The following is a 16,469-nucleotide window of genomic DNA, read 5'->3' as shown; positions in this document are numbered from 1 at the left end:
ACTTTGGTGCTTGCAAAATCCTAAAAGTGTTAACACAGATCATGTTTACCACTGTATTACATCAGCTTGTTGTCAAAAACTCTTAGCAGTTGGAAACTCGAGAGACTAACTTTTGTGGGTTTGAAAGTGAAAAGATTTCCACTTCATGCTTGATGTCAGTCTAGCACCTCCTCAAAGAGACAAATAAGGGTTTTCTCCAGTAACGCTTTCTTTCTACTATCACTGATGCCACTTAGAACTGCCCTTACATGACACACTTGCAGATATTGAGGTGTTGCTGTCCATGTCCAACAGAACTCCAGACTTTTGTTTATCAAATTGCAGTGCACTTTACAACCTCATATTTTCTAAATGATATGAGACCCAACAGAAAGAGCAGCAGTTTAACTTTTAACAAATGTAAATACAAACTGTTATCTGAAAAGATTTTTCAGTGGTTTCCACCACAGAATCATCTGTTTTAAATGCGAAGCTGCCTGAGGGCTGAAGATCACTGCCATCCAGCATTAACTTTCAACCTCGTCCTGCGAGGAGCTTTTTCTGCAAACATTCGGGATCCTTTAATGATTCTCTAAGTGCCTTCGATGATGAAATCTTGTACTGTTTGGCCAGACAGTGTCTCACAAAGCGTTAACCCAGTCTTTATTCAGAGAGACTCTTTCTCTCTTTGCTGCTTTTTTATTACACATTCATGTAGATGGGCAGATGGAGCTAATTAATTATGGGATGCTACTCTAGGTACTCCTCTCTAACAAAAAATGTAGATATTTAAAAATAAATGGATAGATGGAAAGTTTCAAAGCCTCACAAGTTGGTTTGCTGTTTGTTCATACAAACACTAAATAATGCTATTATACTGTATGCAGTGCTTTGCAAATTTGTGTACCCCCAGAGCTTTTGTTATTTTTTGTCAAACACAAAATTTTTATTGATTTTATAGATTTTATTGGAAATATTAAGGTAATAATCCATCACAACTTAACACCCAACTGTGAAGTGCAAGGGAAATAATGTATGGTTTCTAGTGCAGCTATAGTTTCATAGGTTTAGTTGACCTTTTTAAGGTGAATCGTTGGAAACAACACAATGCTTTAGGAAAACATATTTTCATCAGGAAAACAGAAGCTGGTAAGAGTTGTAAATGCAAAGCAATCTTGGAAGAACACTCTTTAAAGGATGTAAAAAAGCTTGAGGCTAGGGTGAAGGTTCAACTTTCAACAGGATAATGCTAAATTTACACTCATAGCTACAATCGTGCAGGTCAGAACAAAGCATATTCAAGTTCAGACTTAAACCCATGTTCTCTGGTGTTTTCTGTTGAACCCGACAGAACTTGGTAAAAATGTCATGCTTATTATAGTGGCCTTTTTGCACTAGCGGCTTGACTTGGGTCTATGCAATTATTTGGATTTTACACTGGTTCCGGTTATGTGGCACCAACCCCTTTTCATTACTTTGTGGTGCTCAACAGGTGCTGAAAATGCAACATCAGAAGACTGTGTTCACTGATTATCCAGGGGGTGAAGTCACAGGTTGCATTACATGAGAGAGTCTCATTTGCTGTTTGACTCCTACAAAAACCCCTGACTGAACAGACTGTTCAACAAGACTTCCCTGTCCCCATTGTTGCATTGTGTTTGTTTCAGATATCTCATCATGCTACTTTTCAGATTCAGGGATTTGTTTCTCAGTTGTAATAAAAATCACCCAAACTGTGTAGAGTTGAGTCGAGAGGCGCTACTAGGTGCTAGTGGTAAATCGTGTGCAAAGCTAGTAGATAGTTTTACAAAAGACTTAACGCTATAATTGAACCAAAAGATGGGACTGCAAAGTATAGACTCAGTGAGCTGAATACAAAATCCAAAATTTTGGGTTTTAATTTTTTTCCAATAATTAGAAATAGTGTTGTTTTTCTTCCTTGCATTATTAAAATACAGAATTCTTGTGTCTTTCATAAAAGAACCGAGATTAAAATACTTTCTACTGTGTTTACCATACATTTTGACAAATGTATGAAAAAGTTCAATGCTGCGTATATGATGTGAATCTCTCATCCTTTCCTGCAAAATTGTGCTAATACCTTCTCAGGTTAATACTCAGAACATGTAATCTCTGTGAAGAAAATACACCTCTTTGACCCTCCAGTGCATCATGTTGGGTCAGAGAGAGAGAAAAAAAAAATCTAATTTTGTGTGACAATTATGCCACAAAACTATTAAGTCAGATTAGGACTTATGAAAGCGGGGAAATTAATTTCCAGGAATAAAATACAGTTATTAAACTTTCCCCCGAGAAGCAATTTAGACCAATTTAAGCCTTTTTTATGTCCTCTCTGTATGCAAGACCCTAAAACTGAGGCAAATACTCGCTTTCACATACGGCCACATAAACTATGATGGATGGTCACTGTCACCATTTCCAGCACCATGGAACAGCTTGACAGGTGAAGATGATGGATAACAAAGGAGCGCTTCAGTGTCATGTTTTTAGCTTTGTGAAGAACAGGTGAACTGGCTCAGGCGTCTACACACACTCATATGATTCAAGGGCACTAAAGCATGGCGAAGTATCACACAGATATTCTTCTTCATCCTTTTCTCTGCTAGTTTTTTTTCACCAGCACAGGGTCAATTGGGAGTTTCAGTTTTGCAGGAGGATATGAAACATTTTATTCAGCAACAAACTACTGTTTTTAGTGGTATTTCTGTTTGCTGGTGGTGTACAAAAGTAAGAAAATGACAAGCACTTCAAGCATCTTGCAAATGCACACAAGTTAGACATCATAAATAGTTACAGATTTCTATTAAATTAAAAAAGCCTCTTAGAACGATAATGGGAAGGCAGGTTTTGAGGGTTTCATCATTGATTTTTTTTTCATTTGCAAATATAATTTGTCCAGGATTTGTACAATGATGGGGAATTTGAAGCTTAATTCTGCAAAAGTGAGACCATTAAAAGATCAAATGAGCAAAATCAGCTGAATATGATCTGAGGAAATGTTGCACCACGTGTTGATGGAAGACTGAAAGACATAGCACCAGATAAATAAAATGGAAGTTCATTATTTTAGTGAAATAAAGTCAATATGACGGGGACATTTTTTTAACAGCTACCATCAGCTTTTAGTAGCAAAAAGCACTATTAGCATTGTTAGCATTTCAACCTCTGACATCTGCCAGTCTATTTACTTGCTTGGAAATATTTCTGTCTTGTGACAAGCTTTTTAAAAAGATTGCAAACATTTTCAGTCATAGCAGCTTTACGGTAATCCTGAAGGCTCAAGAAAAACATTTTCTGTGATCCAGTAGCCTTCTTGTTGCCCCTAACGCTAATTGTTGAAGCGATGACTTCTCTCCTGTTTTTAACTTTTACCTTTTTTACCATTTGACTTGTCAAATGTTATGAATGTGTGCGACTCTTTGTGTATGTCAAAGCACGTTTTAATGGTAATGATGGTATATCAGACCTGAACGAATGAGTTATGAGGGGAACAAAGCTGAATTCAAAGATGGTATGGACTTTCAGATAAATGAAATGCATGTGTTCCATGTGTGTCAGCTGCTTTTGTGGTTTTAGCTCCCGCTCTTCCTCCTAGCAGCCCTTCACTGCAAACAACTGATGGAGTGCCAGAGCTACAAAGTAGACACAGTGGATTACGGCGCTTGTTTGCTTTGGATCACTCAACCATCAATCACATTTTTTTTTGTGCAAATGACTTCATCGTTGCTGTAATAAGTTAGATTAGTGCAAGCATAAAATATCTCGATTGCCAAATTGCCACTGGAGTTAATGACAGTGATTTACAGTTCTGAGGTAGAGAAAGTGAGTGCATGTGAATGTTTTCCCCCCAGCTCTCGAGGAAGCCTAATAAAACTAAATGTCAGTAAACAGAAGGGCTCACTCAAACTCAGCTGCAAGCATATTTAAAGTGCCGTTGTTGTTGGTGAAAATTGCAATTTTTCATTTATGTCTGTGTGTTTTTTTTTGCTCAGATGGACCGCGGCCGTCCCAGAAGGAGATCATCTCGCTGAGAGCCTTCATGCTCCTCTTCCTCAAACAACTCATATTGAAGGTAGAGGGAGAAAATGTGATTATCTTCACGGCATAGTTTAAGCTGTGGGAAATCACTTTACTTCTTTGATGTTCTCTGTTGTTTCTCCTCCCGGGCAGTTCGAGGCCTGATCTAAAATATGTGGAAAATAGCATTAAAGTTGAGCAACGCCAATGAAGCACTGCAGCCTTTGAGTGTGTGCATGCGTGCGTGCATTCATATCGATTTTTGTTCCTTCTTCTGTATCGTCTTAGGTTAATAAAAAGTAAAAACAATTGAAGATTACTGAAAAGTTTTTGTGAATCTGTTTTTCTTTCCTAGGACCGAGGTGTGAAGGAGGACGAGTTGCAGAGTATCCTCAACTATTTGTTGACAATGCATGAGGTACAGATGCTTTCTCCTTTATTAAACTAGAGTCAGACAGGGGAAAAGAGGGACTCAAAGGGAGACGGTGAGAGCCGGAGTAGAGCTGGTGGCAAAATATGTGCAATAATCTGGGGGCTGAAGTTATAGTCCACTTAAATGAGCGGGAGTGTGAGTCAGCTTCAGTGCGGTGACAGCATAAAAAATGGCGCAACAATGGACTGAACAGAATGTACTCCTCTGTAACAATTATATCTATTCTTGCTCTGAAATACCACCTGCTCCTCCGCAATCCCCCCTCCATGCCCACCCATGGAACTCTCTTTGTCCTCCTAGCCCTCTATTCATCTCTCCCCTCCGGGCTTTTTCTTTTTATTCCCCTCCTCCTCCGCTGCCGCCTCACCTGTTCACCTTTGCTTTCTTTTTCCTACGTAGGATGAGAATATCCACGATGTGCTCCAGCTGTTGGTGGCTCTTATGTCTGAGCACCCGGCATCCATGATCCCCGCTTTTGATCAAAGAAATGGCATCAGGTGAGTGAAACCCACACATGCATGTTCATATAAAAAGATCTGTTGCTGCACTAAATACTGATATCTTTTTTTTACTTACATTTATCATTACTTTCACTAACTTTGAGAGAGTCGGAACCCAATATTAATATGCATTGTGTGAAAATGGATACCAAACTTACTTCTGTTAGCAGAATGTCAAAATAATGACAGATATCTTGTCTTTTTTTTGGTTTTATAATCTTTAAAGTTAGATGTTTGAGTGTCAATTGATATCCTTGCCCACTGCAAAATTGCAATGGTTCCTCCATTTAAATTAAATGTAAATTAATCCAAAATAAGTTTTGAGAGCTGTCATCATCTTCTGTATTTTCCCAAATGTTTTGGCTGAGATTTGTTTTATAATAACCATACAGTATGTAAGTTTAAGATTTTAAAAATTGTATGAAAAAAATGCTCTTTTTTTCACTATTCTGACACTTAGCAAATAGAAATAGCTTTACTAATTCCAGGCAAACCAGAAAATAATTAGTCTGACTTAATTTCAGACTAATTATTTCTTTGTTAATAATTGGGAGAATTAGGTATAGGTGGGGGAAAAGGTATGGCATCTTTTTGCAAAGTGTGGTTTCAGCATTTTATTTAAAACAACGCATTGTTCTTTGATTTAACTGTTAATGTGACCTATATGCTTATCGGGAGGCATGTTCTTTTCTCATGTGGTGGATTTGTGGGGCAAAATTAACTTGTAATCAAACGTATCTTTTCATGCTGAGTAACAATGCTGAGGAGAACACAGGCTTCTAATTACTGAAAGAGAGAGTTAGGCCAACTGTGCGGGTAATTCTCCCAATGCATAACTCTGCTTGGATGCCTTTTCGGTTGCCACAGGAACTCATATTGCTAGAGAGCTATTTGCAAACTGCACTGTCTTTTTATATGTCCTCTATGAATACCTCTTTCAAGAAAATAGTTCTCAGGTATTGATTCTTTCTGTATTTACAACCAGTGTTTTATGTGCAGTCTGCAAAAGTATGGGATTTGATTGTGTTATTTCCAAGTCTTTATAATTAAGAGAAAAAAAATTGCATTCAATTAATATGTTTAGGGGATTGTTTAGAAGATTTTTTTCCCAACTCGTGATCAGTTTGATTGTTGTCAGAAACCACAGATTAATGGAAAGAGCAATACTGCTGTTGTCTTAACATCTGGATCCTCGTAGGTCAGGGTTTTAAATGGAACCTGTGATTCCTAAACAGAATTTTTCTTTAGATGCCAAACTAAGTATTTAGACACACCAATTTTTATGAAATCTTCCTAACAGATAAAATAACAGATTGCAAACTTTGATTTGAAGAAATTACCAGTTGTTAATGTTTGAAATGGTGTATAAAATGTGCAAAAAGCTATGAAATAGCATTTTACTGCAATGGCAACTACAGGACTCTAATTATTGTTTTAATTTATAATTTATGGAGCATAATTTTTCATAAATATCCAACTTGCTTAATTCCATTCCACTTATATGTTGAGATTTGTATAAAAATGTTGTAAAAATCATAGAATTTGAATCTGATAGTGGAGTTTTCAGATGGCAAATTGTAACCTTACATACAAAACATGAAATAATCTTTTTTCTCTCTTAATACACAGGATTTCAGAGTTTAATACCTGTATGTTTCTTGTTATGACAGGGTGATCTGCAAACTCCTAGCCTCCAAAAGCGAAAGTATACGAGTTCAGGCCCTTAAAGTTCTGGGCTACTTCCTTAAACACCTCGGTCACAAGTAAGTACTTTATTTTCTATCCGCTTTCTTTCATCTCCTGTGCCTGGCAGTGAAGGATTAGGGAAATTTTAGGATAGAAATGAAGCACTCTAAATTTTGGCATCAATCTCCAATTTTTTTACATTCAATAAGCTTTGACTTTTTGATACAAATTTGAGCTAATTCCAACTTCTATTTATGAATTGTATTATGGGAACAGTACTGAAAATAGTTATTTTTATCCTTTCTCACATGAGTGGTCATTAGTTAACATTAGGGGCAGAGATTACAAAATGCGTTTAGAGAAACTTGTTTTAAAAAGGCAAAAATAATTCTGAAGCGTTTTTATTGTTTTTAATTTATTTTGATTTTAAACTCGCTGATCATGATATGTTGAAGATTAGTGTAGTTAGCCCCAAAATATCAGTCTCTTTGTTGATGTTTTAAAATTTGACCCTTATATTAACTAAATAGCTGGCAGCATTTCCAAATAGAGAACGTTTCAAAAATGAAAGTTGATAACTCAAAATGGGAAAATTGAGTCGTTTTCTTATACTAATAGCATTCACAAAATGAATGTTTGTTTCAGTCGCCAAAAGAGAACAAACATTGCATAAATGCAGAGAAACTGAGTTTTTTCACTGTTACACTATAAAGCAACTCCAGAACAGCAGCATTTCACTCTCCAGTGAGCTTTATACAATGTATTTGTTCATGTTTGTGTGGAGATCTCATCAGCATGTCTGGGCGGAAAATTCATTGTGACAGTCTCTGCACTCAGAGGGAGGAGAAATCTTGATGAGGGGCTATGAATGCTGGGGGATTTAGTCAGACCATGTGACATGGACATCGCTTGCTGCACAACATGAAGAGGGACACCAGACTGCACCTGAGCCCTACATAATCAGTCCCCCACCTACTTAAAATCTGCTCCCACCACACATTTTTATTGCTATTCGCATACTTCTGCAGCATTTAAGAGCATTTCATGCCACCCTTAAGCCCAATTCAGTGTTACATCAGCACGACTAAAAAAAGCAACACTATTGCGGTTTTTGCAAGATATTTAGGAGGTTTTCTTGAATAAAAATAAAGAATACAAGATGCTTCTTACTATTCTAGGTGTGGGCTAAATGGAAATTGACACTTTAAAGCTATGTTACAGCTAAAACTGTAAGTTTTACATTCACAGTGCTTCTCAAAACAGGCAGGCAAGGAAAAAAAAAAAAAAATCTTAAATTGTATCTTTTGGATTTATCTGTGAACTGGACAGTCATTAAAATACTTTTATGCAACAATAATTTGTTTCCAAATTGTTGTTGCAGGATCCAAATCCCATCATGCATATCATAATGTGTTCAAGGAATATGAGAAGGCTGGACAAGCTGGAGATCTTAATTTGTTATGCAAAAATATGAATCATCATCTCAATTAACACCTTAGTGAAAGGCACCTTGTTGGTGTGAATATACAATTTTCATTCATGTTGAACAATACTATTCTATTTATTTGCTGCTACAGCTAAAACATTAAAAATAAAAAAGTTCCTAATAAAGTGGCAGTCAGTACAATTTAAGATGCCTTGTTTTTATGTAATTGATATATTTTGCAATTAATTTTAAGTAATTTATCAGAATTTACAAAGGGAGAAAGTCAATTTCATGCCAGTTAAAAGAGATGAAAATGAATTTCCCCTTGTGGCTATTTGTTTTAGAAAAAGGCAGGCTTAATGAATGCTTTTTTTTCTGCCGTTCGTCTAGCATTTTCCTTATATAAAATCCTAAGTGCAATGTTTTGATATTATATCACAATCTCTTTGCATTGGCAGATTGTCAAAATTTTAAAACTGTTCATTTTATACATTTTTATACTAGCAACCGCGTTTCCAAAAGCTTTTTTGTTAGCAAATATGTCAGTGCTGTTCTCAGATGCTGCTAAAAATGACATGGTAAAATTTTACAATCTACTGATATTTTCTTTTCTCAGTGGAAATCACTGTTGGGAATAATTATAATGATCCTAAATAATATTCAATACTTTTTTCTGTTGCTGTGCAGGAGGAAGGTGGAGATCATGCACACACACAGTCTGTTCACACTCCTGGGAGAAAGGCTGATGATGCACACCAACACGGTTTCCATCACCACCTACAACACGCTGTATGAGGTAGGTAATTGTGACAGCATGTCCTTTTGCTACATTTCCATACAGATTTACATAATCTCTTATGATTTTTGCTAGAATAGAAGCGGTTTGTATGCTGTTTAAATGGCATCCGCTAAACTTTTGTCAATGCAGATTCTGACAGAGCAGGTTTGCACCCAGGTGGTTCATAAACCCCACCCTGAGCCAGACTCTACTGTCAAGATCCAGAACCCCAGTAAGTAATGAAGCAGTCCTCCGTGGCTTCCATCTGCCATTCTTTTCTTTTTGGTAATGCAAACAAACAAAGGCTGGATTGAAAATCAGCTCTGCTGCCATCTCCCACTTACTGATGTCACTCACACATCACTCCATAGTTTCTTGTTTTTCCTGCTCCCTTATTATGGACTCCTTCTTGTTTCTGCCAGTGATTCTGAAGGTAGTGGCTACCCTGTTGAAGAACTCCACACCCAGTTCTGAGCTGATGGAAGTTCGGAGACTCTTCCTCTCTGACATGATTAAACTCTTCAGCAACAGCCGTGAAAACCGACGGTAAAACCAAAGCAAATCAAGTTTCTTGAATTTATTCCACCTCATAACTGATCATTTTATTTTACAAATGATTATTTTGCCATAAATCATATGCCATGGGAGCTCATGTAACATTTTTTTTTTTGTGTTTGTGTCAGCTGCCTGTTGCAGTGCTCGGTGTGGCAGGACTGGATGTTCTCCCTCGGATATATCAACCCCAAGAACCCAGAGGAACAAAAGATAACGGAAATGGTGTACAACATCTTCAGGATCCTTCTCTACCATGCTATAAAATACGAATGGGGAGGCTGGAGGGTCTGGGTTGATACTCTCTCCATTGCGCATTCTAAGGTAAGAGTGGAAACTTCAGTGTTCTTTTATTGACCAATTTTTTTTCTGTGCAGAACTGAATAAGAATTAGTTTACTGACATAGCTCCTTTTTAAAATAAATGCCATCTCAACCCAGATAGAGACAAACTGATTAATATCCTATTATATGGAAACCAATATGGTCACATTCTTGATTAAAAAAAGAACAGTTAATGGCATCATCAGCTCTGCCAATGATTGTGTCCAGAAAAGAGAGGCAAACAAGAACTTAAGTACACTGAACAAGGAGTACTTTCTATAGGAAATAAAAAACATTAAGAGTACCAACTATATTAACCAAGCGGCAACAACAAAACCCGGATCACTTTGTATAAATATTATAAGTAAAACGTAGTAAAGGCAACAATATCTTTGTCAGTTGTTCATTTAGCATTACGACACAGTCAAACACAGAAGCACTGGATGGAGCTTACTTTCTGTGCAAAGAAAAATAAAAAAACATGATGTTAATGGCAGCAATCTTTGCAAACAAGTAGACAAAATTATTAATTCAGTAGTCTTAAGACTATACTATCATAACTGAAGAGGTAGTTCAGGAAAGCTTAAGCCACCCCTGGTTTCTGTTTCACTAAACAGAAACTATTATAGTTTTGGCAGCCGCTCACAAAAATAATTTGTTTGGTTGAATCTTTGGAAAATAGCAAAGCCACCCTGTTTGACAGAACAACACCAACCAGGTAATTCCCTAAAAGCCATTGGCCGAAAACATGGATGACAGTAGATAATCTTTTGCAGGAGAAAGCATCAGATCTTTGCTGGAATTTGCTTTACTCCTTTTTTGAGTATATTACAATTAGATGCTTATCATATGCTATTATTCGCAAGGACTGGACTGATAGAAGAAAGTTTTTCCAAAGACCTAGAGAAAGACCTAAAAATTATTTTGGGTTAAAACTGATCCAGAATATCATTTGTGTACCTATTATTAGTAATAATAGGTTCACAAATTATTAGCAAAAATAGGTACTTAGATGTTTACACACACATTCTAAAGAAAAAAAAAACATACCAATTATATATACGTTTTTAAATCCATGGATTCTGTCACAAGTTTTAATTTTTTTTATCTTCCCCTGTTCTCAAAGTAAAATTGAGTTGATTTTATGGATTCTGGCCTTAATGCTTCGAGAGACTGGAGTCCCAGTTTTGTTCATGCTGTCTGGTTGTGATGATCCATAGCTCCCCTTGGGACTACCTTTTGAGTATGGATGTGGAGGGAAGCTGCTTTCAGTACCCCTCTTCTGATCGCCTTTCCAATTATATCCCACCATCTGTCACAGGTGACCTATGAAGCCCATAAGGAGTACTTAGCTAAGATGTATGAAGAGTACCAGCGTCAGGAGGAGGAAAACATGAAGAAAGGAAAGAAAGGGTCTGTCTCTACAATCTCCGGTCTCTCAGCCACACCAGCTCCTGTCGTTAACGGGAATCTAGAGATAGATGACAACTCTCAGACGCAGACCCCTGAAAGTGAAGCAGAGTACGGTGAAGGGGCAGGCGGGGACTCTCGCAACCTTCTTGCTGAAGGTTCAGTGAAGCGGCCGAACGGTGAAGCTTTGACGCCAGGGGAGCAGAGTGCTGGTCCAGGGGTGAGAGTGGAGGTCCATGACCTCCTGGTGGACATTAAAGCGGAAAAAGTAGAAGCCACTGAGGTGAAGCTGGATGACCTGGACCTATCTCCAGAGGGCCTGAGTGGAAGTGTGGGAGGCAGTGGGGGTGGGGTAGGAATAGAAAACGGACCTCTAGTAGAAGTGGATTCTCTCTTGGACAGTTCTTACTGCTCTGTTGTTCCGAACCTGAACGGGAATCTTGCGCCCAAAGATGACACGGCAGGCTCAAGGGTTGGAATCGGGACCAGCCTGGGATTGTCGAGAGTCAGCATGGAGGATGATGGGAACATGGGTCCTCTCATCACGTTAGCTGATGAGAAAGACAGTGTTCCAAGCAACAATGGATTTCTTTTTAGCAAGGTAGGATCTCATTATTGCTCTCCCTGATTAATTAAAATAGTTTTTGTGTTGCTTCATTCTCCTTTTCTGGCTACTAATTTGGAATTTATCTTCACCAGGTTGATGAGAAGCTGCTTCCAGCTCTAGCATCCACAGATCCCCTTGTTCTTCCTAGTCCGGACCAGCCTGCTCCATCAGGAAGCATCCCCGCTCACTCCACCAGCAGCGCCAGTGATGACCTCAGCTTGCTGGCCCACATGACCAGCTGCGACTCCGATTTAACACAAACCCAAAGCCACGCCCCTGGGGAACTCCCTGAGGATGGACCATTCAAGATCCAGAGTCCTCTGGCTGACATCAGCTCTATTGCTGAAGCCGAAAGCCAGAACCAGCTCCAGGGAGCGACTAGACCAGAATTCCCAGAGGGGGAGGGAGCATCTGGGCCAGAGGGAGAGTCTACGGGGTTGAAGACCGGGGGAGACACAGCCAGTACCACTTCTGATACAGAGAGGTCAGATGATGGGAAAGACAAAGACATAAAAAAGATCCAAACTACAACTACCACCCAGGTGAGTATGAACTCTCAAGGTGCATAATTACCTGGCTGCTTTGCTCTCACAATCCCTAGTGATTCTGTGAAACTACAGTGCAAACATTGCTGGTTTGAAGTTTACATCCACTCATTGCATGTCATCATAATTGTGAGCTCTTAATGATTCACTTAAGCCCTTAAAGTATAATCATTAAGGAAAATGATTGCATGATTATATTTCAATAAATAAAAAAAAAGTATAATTGGTTGCACAGGTTTCAGTTAATTGTGGATTTTCTCTAATCTACATATTGTCAGAATTTTATATAGACAGCAGCAGAGCTAGACTTTTTTCTCATCTGAGGGTAATAGTCTGGGTCAAATGTAATTGATTAGTTAACAAAATTTTAAATAGTCCAAACACTGTTAGTTATGTTTGGACATTTGAGAAGGAATTGAGAAAGTTTTTGCAAACCAGCTTCCCTATTCTGCTCAGTTTGATTGACCTGAACTGAGAAAATGAAACTCATGTTATGAAATAACAGCAGACACTCCCTTGTTTAGCTTTGATTCTTTAAATTAACTGTAATCGTAACAGTTTTTATGTGCTAACCTAAAGGATAAACGCAGTGTTAACCTTTCAGTCGTCCTCTACCTTGCAGGCCCTGCACGGCCGCACCGCAGCCCAGCTGGAGCGGGACCTGCGTGTCGACTTGGGCTTCCGGGGAATGCCCATGACGGAAGAGCAGCGGCGTCAGTTCAGCCCCGGCCCACGCACCACCATGTTCCGGATCCCAGAATTCAAATGGTCCCCGATGCACCAGAGGCTGCTCACCGACCTGCTGTTTGCGCTGGAGACGGACGTGCACGTGTGGAGGAGGTGAGTGGGGCCACGTGAGCTGTGTGTGTCTGCTGCATAAAATTAGGTCAGCTGCACGTTTTCCCCGGTTGTATCACCAAGTTAACTTTCTTGCCCTCATTTTCCTTTTTATTTCAGCCACTCCACCAAGTCAGTGATGGATTTCGTGAACAGCAATGAAAACATCATCTTCGTCCACAACACCATCCACCTCATTTCTCAGATGGTGGACAACATCATCATTGCCTGTGGAGGCATCCTCCCTCTCCTGTCGGCCGCCACCTCCCCCTCCGTAAGTGGCTCTTCTCTGCCCCCATGTGGTAGAACTGAGAATTGTAGCTCTTCAATGTGCATGGAATTTGTGAAAAAAAAATAAATAAAAACGTGTCTTTTCCCTCGGCTTTATGCTTGTTTGTTTATAAGCAATAAAACACTACAAGTGCAAAATTTTGTAAGTTTAAATGTATTGGTAAAACATCCTGTTTGGTTTAACAATATGTGCATTTATGAAAAAATTAAACTCTTCAAAAAACATGGATTCTTCTCATATCATTAGTAACTTATGCATTTAACATTTGATCTAACACGCTGTTTTGATCTTTATTTCAACTTTGCTCTAACCTTTGAATTAACAGTTTGATTTATAATTTAAATAACTTTTTCTTTCTGTCATCTATATATTTTAATCTTTCGTTTCCTCTCTGTGTTGCGTGTATTTTGTGTATTTTCTTGTCTTTCTTTGTCTCTGTTTTTGTCTGTTTTGCATGCGCAGAGTTCTAAGAGTAGTGCCAACACTGTAAGTTACAGTTTCTTCCTCTTTTTCTACTTTGTTAATTTTTATGTTTTAATTTTTATTATCATTGTGAGCAACACTAACCCATGCGTGTCAGACATCCGTGGTGTTTTATCCTGCTGTTCTTCTGTGCTGCTAATCAAATCTCCAATTTAGATTATTTGTTGTGGTCAGACTTTATGCTTTTCTTTCAAAACACTTTTTTGATTATGAAATGAAAAACTGGAAACACAATAAGAAGAATAAATAAATTAGTTTTTTTTCCCAAACAAATTAGAAAAATTCTAATGGTCAGACATTTATAAACACATCATTGAAATGAATGTGATATAAATTTTGGACTTTTAATTGTGTATTTGAAAAGCTGTTCTTCTGGAGTTGGATTATAATACAGCATTTTAGCATGTAGAATTGTTTTTTGCATGAATTGAGTGCATACGTTTGAACACATTGTGTATTTTTTGTATGCAATGTAGTATTCAAATTTTACGTATGCTTCAAAAGCATACAGGTTCTCTGCCTTAACAAAGATAAATCAAGTAGATGGTCGAAACGTAGACACAACTTAGTGTTAAAATGAAAATGAACCCAAACACACATCAACATACTTTATTAAACTTGCTACTTATTGTGAGAATGTAGGAATTGTTGAGGTGTATGCATGTATTTAATCCAGCATGCATAAATTACTTTAAAAATTTAGAAGCAAAACCACTTTTGAACCCAAGTTTTATTTTCAGAATCAACTGGAATTTTGACAGAATGGTTAAAATAAGTTATTAAAAATTTAAGCCTAATATGACCATAGTGCTTATGATTTGTATGTAAACATCTGACCTGGACTAGAGTGTCTCTTCTATAAGAGAGAGAACAAGAGTGTTTTAGACCGTCCTCAAGATTTGCTTTTGCTAAGAATGTCCCGTTTGTATCAACACCAAAGAAGGCAGGAGGAGCCGGACCCCAGAGGGGTTCAAAGGGAGAGGAGGTGACCCCCATTCCTGGGGGAGGAGGCGCAGGGGGAGAGGTGCGTACCGAGCCTGAGACTCTCATCATCACCAGAAGAACTATGAGCACCAACCAAAGCACTTCTGTCCTCACTCTGTGTCACTGTTATTCCTCAACTGTCTGTGCTCTGATGAGCCTTCAGATGCGTGCACTTTGTCCCCACAGATCTGCGCTCTCTGCTTACAGAAGCTGTGAAACAGCAAAGCAATCACTTGGTTTACACGCTTGGTGCTGTTATTAGGTTATAGGTATTTATATATCACAGTATAACTGCTTTGGGATTAAAACAGATCCAGCTTAAAGGTCACAGAACAAGGTCAATTCAAGTGACAATGTTAACTACAACCACACTGCTGCTGTCACAAACCTATTGTTACCATTACCTGTGTGTCATCAGGCTTCATATCCTGTGTATTGTGGAGAGCACTTTATGTTGCCAGATTTCATCATCTTGATTTCTCAGCATGACCCTGAAGGTTGCTCTTCCTGTTTGTTGTTACAAACAGCCATGACTGATTTAGTCATACTGATCCAAGGCCCAGCTTTCCCAAAGGCGAATTCTTTATTAAAAAAAAAGATGATTTCACCGTTTCTCCTTATCTGCAGAGAGAGCTTCCTTCTCACTGTGTTTATAGCTGAAATATTCACTATTATTGACTCTCCAATGTGTTTGTTTTTGTTTCTTCTCCCCAATCCAGACGGAATTGGAGAACATAGAGGCGACACAGGGCATGTCTTCAGAGACGGCTGTCACCTTTCTGTCTCGTCTGATGGCCATGGTGGACGTTCTGGTGTTTGCCAGCTCACTGAACTTCAGTGAGATCGAAGCAGAGAAGAACATGTCGTCTGGGGGGCTAATGAGGCAGTGTCTCCGCCTCGGTGTGTGCTGCTCTAACATATTCAGTATTGATCAGAATCATAACCCCTACATTATGGCTGTAGACATCATCATTACAGGTTTATGGTTTGCTTAGCTTGCCATATTTAGTATCAGTAGTGCTGTAAACATTTCCAGTTTCATAAGGTAACTTTGAAACTAAAGCAAAAACATTTTTATAAGAAATGCAGAAAAAATAAATTGACTAAATTGTGTTGATTTTCAGCTTCAACGGCTTTTTGTGATTATTTACTTACCATATGTAAGCAAACTCTTTGTTGTGGAAGTTGTTTCTTGCTGAAAACGTCTTAGCTAGTTTCAGAATCATTGACGTGTTTTATAAATAAAGGCAAAGAAAGCACAGATTTATGAGAATCTATTTAAAACTTGACAACACATGTTTGTGGTGGCTTCACACTATGAAAAGAGCAAGATGGGATGAGACTTGAGCAGGTGACAAGAAGGCTAAACAGAGTATAACAAAGCTCCTCTGAACGTACTGGATAGGACAATGTTGGCCACCTCCTGGAAAGCTCAGAGTTAGCATAAGGATATAGATTCTATGGCGAAAACCCCCAGAAGCTGATATTTCAGTAATGTATGGTGGGCTAGAGGTGTTAAAATGTAAACTCTGCAAAAATTACTTGCTTTAAAATAGTAAAGGCCTGTTTTACAGTAACACCTCTCCCACACACCCA

The 16,469-nt window shown here is 38.4% G+C and overlaps 1 protein-coding gene across 21 annotated transcripts in view; it reads left to right on the top strand.

Annotated features, from left to right (window-relative positions):
• Window positions 1-16,469, top strand: part of nbeaa (neurobeachin a) — a 102,227-nt gene that overhangs the window by 62,171 nt on the left and 23,587 nt on the right. For 13 of the 21 annotated variants that reach the window (XM_044140047.1, XM_044140050.1, XM_044140064.1 and 10 more), the window contains exons 14-28: window positions 3,993-4,072; window positions 4,373-4,435; window positions 4,850-4,947; window positions 6,621-6,713; window positions 8,750-8,858; window positions 8,991-9,072; window positions 9,263-9,386; window positions 9,524-9,716; window positions 11,037-11,726; window positions 11,825-12,274; window positions 12,900-13,117; window positions 13,235-13,388; window positions 13,869-13,892; window positions 14,830-14,913; window positions 15,593-15,773. In XM_044140047.1, coding sequence (XP_043995982.1) covers window positions 3,993-4,072; window positions 4,373-4,435; window positions 4,850-4,947; window positions 6,621-6,713; window positions 8,750-8,858; window positions 8,991-9,072; window positions 9,263-9,386; window positions 9,524-9,716; window positions 11,037-11,726; window positions 11,825-12,274; window positions 12,900-13,117; window positions 13,235-13,388; window positions 13,869-13,892; window positions 14,830-14,913; window positions 15,593-15,773 — 2,643 coding nt within the window. The remainder of the gene's footprint in view (window positions 1-3,992; window positions 4,073-4,372; window positions 4,436-4,849; window positions 4,948-6,620; window positions 6,714-8,749; window positions 8,859-8,990; window positions 9,073-9,262; window positions 9,387-9,523; window positions 9,717-11,036; window positions 11,727-11,824; window positions 12,275-12,899; window positions 13,118-13,234; window positions 13,389-13,868; window positions 13,893-14,829; window positions 14,914-15,592; window positions 15,774-16,469) is intronic. The other 8 variants (XM_044140065.1, XM_044140067.1, XM_044140066.1 and 5 more) reach the window with 4 other exon arrangements.

This window comes from Gambusia affinis, linkage group LG15 (assembly GCF_019740435.1).
Source record: "Gambusia affinis linkage group LG15, SWU_Gaff_1.0, whole genome shotgun sequence".
Taxonomy (NCBI): Eukaryota; Metazoa; Chordata; class Actinopteri; order Cyprinodontiformes; family Poeciliidae; genus Gambusia; species Gambusia affinis.
The sequence above is the reverse complement of the archived record's forward strand: the minus strand, read 5'-3'. Positions and strand labels throughout refer to the sequence as shown.